At 45.8% G+C, this 9,202-nt stretch overlaps 1 protein-coding gene across 1 annotated transcript in view; it reads right to left on the minus strand.

Annotated features, from left to right (window-relative positions):
• Positions 1–9,202, minus strand: part of CFAP44 (cilia and flagella associated protein 44) — a 56,801-nt gene that overhangs the window by 25,045 nt on the left and 22,554 nt on the right. Inside the window, exons 16-22 of the mRNA XM_018572852.1 lie at positions 8,889–8,999; positions 6,775–6,930; positions 4,765–4,992; positions 4,516–4,658; positions 2,331–2,610; positions 828–883; positions 119–281 (exon numbers count right to left, since the gene is read on the minus strand). Coding sequence (XP_018428354.1) covers positions 119–281; positions 828–883; positions 2,331–2,610; positions 4,516–4,658; positions 4,765–4,992; positions 6,775–6,930; positions 8,889–8,999 — 1,137 coding nt within the window. The remainder of the gene's footprint in view (positions 1–118; positions 282–827; positions 884–2,330; positions 2,611–4,515; positions 4,659–4,764; positions 4,993–6,774; positions 6,931–8,888; positions 9,000–9,202) is intronic.

Consider the following 9,202-nt stretch of genomic DNA (forward strand, 5'->3'; position numbering starts at 1 on the left):
GGGGGGGGGAAATGTCTGCCCCGGTCGCCCAGAACTCTGGTTACGCCACTGATTAGGACTAAATATTGTGGGGCAGAGCATAGTGTGGGATATAGATCAGCTCATAGATAGTACATACCGCTCTTCCCAGCTGCATGTGAGTTGGCAGCTCAGCATTCTTTCTCAGAAGCTCCTGGAACTCTTTTTTCATCTGATCCAGCTCCTGAAGCTTCCTGGCCTTCTTCTCCTCGGCTTGTTTCATAAGAAGATCATGCTGGAGCTTCTGAGTGGCATTCTCTATGCTGGAGAAGAAGCAGAGGGGTCATTAGGGATGTGTTCCATCAGATTCGTGTCCTGGTGACCTAGTAGTCTTGGAAATATGAAGGTATATGGTGTCTTTTGTTGCTTTCTGAGACACTTCAGGTCCTTGGTAGCAGCCCTTGGATCCAGCAGTCCTGTCACTGGTGGGCTACAATAAAGTATATCCGGGCCAGCACCCCAGGCTTTCAAGGTAGCCAAGACACTTCCCATTTGAAACTGAAGCCCAAATCCAGACAAAACTTGTTTTTATTTTGGACAGAACCTCAATGTGCCCTTATGTATAAAGCTGTATAACCCTAGGTTGTCTGTTGTCATCAAGCTGTATCCCTCAATGGACGCTGGAAAAATACCCTAGCAGAGATTCTAACCATTCCTCACCCGTAGAGTATCTAAAACCTGCCGCCCAAATTCACCTCGGATTTAAAAAAAGAACAGTGGCCCACCATGTGTAGAAATAAAGAGAGCAGTTGAAGCAAAAGCCTGAATATTGACCTTTACATCATGAATCACTAGAATAATACGTTTACCTGTAAGCGTTGGGATCCTCAATATCCTCTGCATGTTTTTCCCTCTCTTTATTAGTCTGGAAGATAATATAGATGTAGTTACAAGTATTCCAGACAAGCATTTGCTATGACTACACCATGCATACATTATGCAGCACAACAATGGGTAAGGACAAGTAGGAGCAACCCAGGTGAGGTCAGTTGGAAATAAAATTATACTAACAGCAACATAAGTAACATAGCTTTGTAGGTGGCATGGAGTAAGTTCCACCAGGAGAGGTGTGCCCTCCGTTCTTCATTTCTGCCATATGTGTAGTTATGTCTCCTTGTCCTAGTGGGGACTCCATATCTGCTACATTGACTAGGGTGCTTTCTCATGGGGTGTCTCGAACGTTTTGCACAGAGGCACTGGGACTCAGAACTCTGACGTGAAGGGAGACTGAGGACTCTGACGTGAAGGGAGACTGAGGACTCTGACGTGAAGGGAGACTGAGGACTCTCATGTGAAGGGAGACTGAGGACTCTCATGTGAAGGGAGACTGAGGACTCTCATGTGAAGGGAGACTGAGGACTCTCATGTGAAGGGAGACTGAGGACTCTCATGTGAAGGGAGACTGAGGACTCTGACGTGAAGGGAGACTGAGGGCTCTGACGTGAAGGGAGACTGAGGACTCTGACGTGAAGGGAGACTGAGGACTCTGACGTGAAGGGAGACTGAGGACTCTCATGTGAAGGGAGACTGAGGACTCTCATGTGAAGGGAGACTGAGGACTCTCATGTGAAGGGAGACTGAGGACTCTCATGTGAAGGGAGACTGAGGACTCTCATGTGAAGTGAGCTCCTGTTATGATGGGGGGACATAAAAGGGGGGCACTGATGTGAAGGATGGGCTACTGATGTAACAGGGGCTCCGGGTGTAAAAGAGAGGGACTCTGATGTGAAAGGAGGGAGCTCCTGATGTGACCTTAGATGAGAGTAAGGGTGTTGGAGCATTCTAGAGAGTATTGGGTGCAGCTAACATAAAGCAAGGTAAAGATAGGGGGAACTTTTAGAGACTGCGAGTAACTGGAAACGTACCTTAGGCGAGGGTAAGGGGGCATTCTAGAGAAAGTGTTGTGTGAAGGTAACAGGAAAGTCACCTTAGGTGTGGGTAAGGATGGTAACAGGTAACAGGAAACTTCCCGAGCCTTAGGTATGGGTAAGGGTGGTGTTATTCTGGAATGAGTGGCTTGCATGTAGACATACAACTAGCAAGGGTCAGTAGCACCAGTAAACCTCACAAAGAGTGGGGTACCTAGGTCAGGGGTAAAAGGTGGAGTACATTCTATTAAGTGCAGGTACAATTAGAATATTGGAATATTGGGATTGCTAACTTGCTACGGGAGGGTCGGTAAAATGGAATATTGTAATTGGGTTGGGGTACAGATAGCGGGGACTAAACTCCAACTGATGGTCACTGATAAAATGATTACAGAAAGGATTGGATAGGAATATTGTGTAAGAATGAGCTGTAGCTAGACATACCCTTGGAGATGGCACTTTTGCTTTCTTGACTTTCAGGTCTCGCTCAATATCCTCCATAGAAAGGATGCTGAAGGTAAAGATGTTGCCATCAGCTCCACAGGTTACTAGGTACTGGTTGTCATAGCTGGCGCTGATGGCCTGGATGCTGCCATATTGATTGTCATGGACCCCGAGGGACCAATAACTGCCAATGGAGGTGAGTAAGGGGTCATTGGGCTGGAGAGGATAGACACGAACTGCCCCATCCTTCATCCCACAGAACAGCAGCTTCTTGTTGGAGCTATACATGGAATAAGACAGAGACAAGATTAAAGGGCAACTCCAGGAAACAAACATCGATCGGTGAACTGCTAAAGTCAGAAAGTCCACTAAATTTACTTTTAATCTCTCCTTCCCTCCCCAACGCTTCAGAAAATACACCTGTAGAATCAATAAATATGAGGGGAGGCCAATAAGTTCTTACCCTCAGGGGCGTCCCGAGGCTGGGTGACACCCGGAGCGGTAACCGAGTGTCACCCCACCGAGACGTCACTGTGCATGCGCGTGACACCCGGGTGCGGGCTGCACCCCCCGCACCCACCCTGTGACGCCACTGCTTACCCTCACCATGATCTAGATGCGCTAGGGATCTGATATACAGTAGGTGGATATCTTAGTAATATGCATGACCGTTTCTTGTTTTTGTAGGTCGCTGTGAATTCTAGTTAGAGCCACGATAAATGGAGTAGGTGTCATGCCGGACAAAGTTGAATACCGAGCCGTGATTAGGTTCCTCCAACTTCAAGGGAAATCTGCCCAAATAATCCATGAAGAGATGCAAGCGATTGTGGCTTTGAATCTCTGCCCCATCCACCTTGCTCACCTGACCTGGCACCTTCTGACTTCTTCTTGTTTCCAAATCTAAAGAAACATTTACGGGGAAGACGTTTCCACGATGATGAGGAGGCGGTCATTACTGAAGTTGATCGCTGGTTTTCCTCCAAATCTGCATACTTCTACGCAGATGGTATGAAAGTTCTGTTCCACAGATGTGAAAAGTGTGTAGCCATAGGAGGTGGATATGTAGAGAAGGAAGAGTCAGTGGACTAAATGTCAGATCCCTAGCACATCTGGATCTTGGTGAGGGTAAGAACAAATTGGCCTCCTCTCGTAATGTGCATGTGGTAGATATAACGTGTCTGGAAATTCATTGAATCCATTTTTGATCGTAATAAAATGCAAACAGACTAATAAAAATACTGCATGCGGGATGTTTATGAGAACTGAGCCTATCCAATCTTTAAGAGGACCTGCCATGGGAACATAAAAAACAAAGCACAGGCACCTAGGTGCACATACCCACAGGAGCCTTCCAACCCTTCCTGTAACAGCAGAAACCTGGGTCATTCTGATGGGCAAAGCTTCGACCTGATAGTGCCGAACCTTGACCTGACTCTGCCTCCTACATGTTCCTATTGACCTGCGAGGATGCCAAAATAGTGATGGGCCAATGTGTGGGTGTGTGACATTACCCACAAGTGTCTGCAACCCTCTGCCGCGCATGCGCAAAGTCCCGTTTTCCGTACCACTGGGAACCGCGCCCTTGCGTGCGTGCCACGGACCGGCCAAGAAAAAGCACGCCAAACGGCACACACGATGTGACGCACTGGACTAATTGTTCCCACTAAGCTCAGCCTGCATGCCTCCATATTGCTGGATTGTCTTCTGCTAACATCTACCCGGATCTGCCTTGACCATTCTTGCCTGCCGCCTGCCCCTGACCTCGGATTGTTTACTGGACTTTGCCTCTGCCTCATCCCTGTGTACCATACCTGCCCGATTGGTGTGACCTTGGCTCGTTGTCCTGGATTTCGGAATTGGCCTGGTTCTACTACAGCACCTTGATTTCAGCTTGCACAGTGTTATCACCACTGGCACCCGTGCCACTTGCTGTCTACTTGGACTCTGTCCCCATCTCCAGAGTCCTCAGGAGATCGGAAGAGACACATTTAGTCTCCAACCAGGTACGTAACAAGAAGTGTCTGGACACCCGGCATTCGGCTGTGGCAGAACTTGGGTGTGGAAGGCTGCTGCAAGCATGTGCACCTCTATCTAGGTTCCTGTATGAGACATCTGAACCAATTTGTTTTTTTTTACCCCATGACAGAGTCATGAATGTCCCACATTCCTTGAGGAGTGTCTGCACCTGAAATGAATCTTGTGGATGGGGTTGGTGCTGGTGTTGTCGATGGGCAAGGCGCTTAGTGGCTCATCCTTCCTCGTAGAAGGGTCTGATTGGTCTTCGCTTTTAAACTCACAGAGATAAAGAAACCCGGAGTCATAGCCATCCTGCAGGGAGAAGGAAGAAAACATTTATGCGGACTGTCTGTTAGTAGACCAAGTCATTGGCCCCAAGACAATTGAGCTCCAGCCTTGCTGATGTTATAGGTTGTACCATGGACAGCCAGAACTTCCCAGGAGAGGCATAGAAGCCGCACAGGATGGGGCTGGGCTCTTTTGAGATGTAAAATTCTGGAAGCTTCTCCTCTTCATCATCATGCGGCTCCTGTAACTCCTCTTCAGTCAGCTCCACTCCTTGTGCCTTCTGTTGCTGCACCCAGGCCTGGTGCTCCTCCAGCTTCTGCTCTCTGTTCTTCTGCATCAGGGTCAACTGCTCCTCTCTCTGGATTACACAGAAGAACAAGAGATAAACGCAGTATATAAGAAGCGAGCATGACAAGGCGTAATCAAACAGGAACTGTGTTACTGGCAGGTGAAAAGTCCTTATAATGCAGGCACTATATCTAAATACTTGTAAGCTGCAATACAATACAATCTTGTTTTTGGATTTCAATATGCTTAGAATAAGAATTATTCCCCCGTGCACCCAGGGGAGTGATGCAACATGTCTGGTACTCCAAAAGCTGGAGGAGCATGTAACGCAGTCTCCTTGATACCATGTGACAGCGCTGGAGTCTGGTGGCTGGCCGCTAATGCACCCAGCATTGTCACACAAGGGTCAGAATAGAATTTAAATCCCCACTGAAGCCCCAAATCAGGACATACATAAGTTTCATTCTTCATACTCCCTCTGGCCCAAAAGGGAGCAACAGACAGGGTAAGTCTAAGCAGCTGCAGGGGCCTGCATTAAAGTGAACCTGTTGTTTTGCTTTACATGGGCAAACTACAGGTTCTCTTTAGCCTAACATGCTAATACTAACCCAACTCCTGCAGATCCCACCTTGCTTTGTTTGGTGCTAAAGTTATCCGGCCACCCTGTGCCTAAATCTGCACCAAAAGCTTTCCCATTATGTATCATTCAAGTTTGTGGGGATCTGACCATCACACCTATATAAAGGTTTTAAGGGCATTGTATTCTAAAACAATGGGCATCCATATGGAATTCCCCACCTTCGCAGCTACAAAAGCCTCCACTCCTTTGGGAAGGTTTTCCACAAGATTCTGGGGTGTTTCTGTGGGATTTTCTGCCCATTAAACAAAAGAGCATTTATGAGGTCAGGTGTTGAGGTTGCATGAGAAGACCTGGCTCACAATCAGCGTTCCAATTCATCTCAAATGGGTTCAGAAGGTTTGCAGGCCACTCGAGTTCCTCCACACTGGGACTCATCAAACCATGTCTTTATGGAGCTGGCTTTGTACACAGAGGCACAGTCATGGTGGAACAGAAAAGGGCCTTCACCAAATTGTTACTACTAAGTTGGAAGTTCACAAATGTCTTTGTATGTTGTAGCATTAACAGTACCCTTCAATGGAAACATCTGAACTCAGTCATTTGGAGGAGTATCCACATATTTCTGGCCATATACAAGGTGTCATGGTCAGGTGTCCACATATTTTTGGTCATATACTAGGTGCCATGGTCAGGTGTCCACATTCTTTGGCCATATTCCATGTGCCATGCTCAGGTGTCCACATACTTTGGCCATATACTAGGTGCCATGGTCAGGTGTCCACATACTTTGGCCAAATACAAGGTGCGATGGTCAGGTGTCCACATTCTTTGGCCATATACAAGGTGCCATGGTCAGGTGTCCACATACTTTGGCCAAATACAAGGTGTCATGGTCAGGTGTCCATATATTTTTGGTCATATACAAGGTGCGGTGGTCAGGTGTCCACATTCTTTGGCCATATACAAGGTGCCATGGTCAGGTGTCCACATATTTTTGGCCATGTACAAGGTGCCATGGTCAGGTGTCCACATACTTTTGGCCATATTGTGCACATTTCTGTCAGTCTTAAAATTTCTGTCTACAGCACACTTAAGTTATATGATGTGGTTTTGATGTTTCACGTAGACACATATTATTCACCCTAGCAGCTAATAAGCTGAATTGTGCTCATAAACCTGCAGACTGCACATATATTACATGGAGGAATTATTCCTCACACTCTGTAACCCTCAAAATCATCTCAGCCCCGAACCCAAAACTGCGTCTCATACCTCAAGCTTTGATTTGATGCTGGCGAATCGGAAGTAGCGCAGAGGCAGATTCGCGATCTCGTAGGTAGAGTAGACTGGGTTGTTTTTTTCAGCCGCCGGGGCCGGGATCTCCACAGCAAATTCATTTTCACATAGAACCAGCAACGTGTTTTCTTCCTGCCAAGACCAACAAAAGGGCTTCACTGCTGAGGACATTTCATGCAGAAGATTCCCACGGAGTTGAAGTGTGAGGAACGGCAACATTTGAGCATGCAACAGACTTCAATTGAATTTTTTTTTCTATGGTGTTCAGTAAATTAAAACATTAGTATATATGGACACAGTATTATGAGTAAAGGTACACCCTAAATAAACAACATGTAGGTTGCTCCATAAACAATTGCCTTTCTTAAATTAAATGGCTGCATGGCATTTCTCAGGGCAGATCTCCAGATGATGACAACATTAGCAATGAACATTGGCAATGCAGCTTATAGCTTCCATTGGAAGTCCATATGACAGGGTGACAATGTAGAACAACAATGGTAGACAGGGACAGAGCGTTGTCACCCTTAATCAGGAACAAGGACCTTGGCAGGATCACCAGGCGTCATTGTAATGAAAGGTGCAAATTTAATAACATTGAAAATGACTTTGGATATTGCATCACAATGTTATAATTGATACGAGATATTAGTGATTGGGTTCACGGCTTCATTTGGAATTGTATATGTTACCTTTTATGACATATATACATTTTGGAATTATCTTAAAGCTGTATCCAGATATAGACGTTTTAAGTTGCTGAAAAAGCTGCCTAAGGGGTATAATATTAATTCACTGGGCTATTCATCCTGTAAATGAGTATTAGATATTAGCCAGAGTAAGATTTCATGGGATTCACCCTTTTGTTCTACATGACATCATTGCCCATACTTGACGTGACATCATTGCCCATACTTGACTTGACATCATTGCCCATACTTGACTTGACGTGACATCATTGCCCATACTTGACGTGACATCATTGCCCATACTTGACTTGACGTGACATCATTGCCCATACTTGACTTGACGTGACATCATTGCCCATACTTGACTTGACATCATTGCACATATTTGTCTTGACATGACATCATTACCCATACTTGACCTGACACCATTGCCCATGTTTGACGCAACATAACATCATTACCCATACTTGACCTGACATGACATCATTACCCATACTTTATTATTATTATACAGGATTTATATAGCGCTAACAGTTTGCGCAGCGCTTTACAATATAAGGAAGACATTACAGTTACAATACAATACAAGATGGCTTACAATCTGAAAGAGGAGGGGAGAATGATACATGAGGAGGGAGCTGTGTGGGGATGAATTATTTGAGAATGTGAAGGTTCAGTGGTTAGGTCGAGGTGGGATCGGCTTCCCTGAAGAGATGAGTCTTTAGGGAACGCCTAAAGGCAGTCAAGGTGGGAGATAGATGGACCTGACATGACCTGACATGACACCATTACCCATATTTGAACAAAAACCAAGGTGTCCCTAACCTGATTGCACACTGCAAAATGGTATTGGTAATGGTATCGGTAATGGTATCGGTAATGGTATCGGTAATGGTAATGCTATTGTCTTGGTATTGTAAAAAGTAGCAATCCATCTTTCATTAACAAAAGAGCAGTTTAAACATTCAAGCTTGTTCAAAAACTGTTGTTAGCTTTACTCCACTTACATCCATTAGGCCCGGTTCACACCTGGGCGTTTTGCAGCGCGTTCCTACGCTCCGCAAAACGCTCAAACACCGAAATCCAATTATTTCCTATGGGCATGGTTCCCACCTGGGCGTATTACAGGCCGTATGAACGCGCTACAAAACGCCTTATGCCCAAAGAAGTACAGGAGCTTCTTTGGGGCGTTTTTGTCGCGCTTATCCATTGGGATACAGCCAGGTAGCCCTCAGGAACGCGCGTTTGTCGCGCATTTTGTTTACCGCGAATCGCAGTAAAAACACGCGCCGACAAACGAGCATATTCGATACGCCTAGGTGTGAACCCAGCCTTAGAAGAAGAGATAAGTATATATCACAGACATTATAACTGCCACCTCTGCAAGGCCCAGCAACTTACGTGTGTGGGAGGAGACCATTGCAATTCCTTAACAGGTCCAGGAACTCGGATAAATCCAATGGGCTCATAGGTGTCGCCAACGGCAAAGAAGAAGACGGTTCTGTCTGTGCTCTATGGGGTGAGAACGGTTATATATACAGGTTACAGAACAGGAGAAAATTATAATCACATGTTTTGTTACACGTGAGGTCTCTTTGGACTTTCTAGCTGTAAGCTCATTCAGCTACGTCTCTAGTTTCTAGCACATTCTCTGCAAGTTTTAATACCACAAAAAATTGTTATTTCTCTCCCACATTTATTACCTCTCACCACAC

Source organism: Nanorana parkeri, unplaced genomic scaffold (assembly GCF_000935625.1).
Source record: "Nanorana parkeri isolate BGI_ZX_2015 unplaced genomic scaffold, ASM93562v1 scaffold2147, whole genome shotgun sequence".
NCBI lineage: Eukaryota > Metazoa > Chordata > Amphibia > Anura > Dicroglossidae > Nanorana > Nanorana parkeri.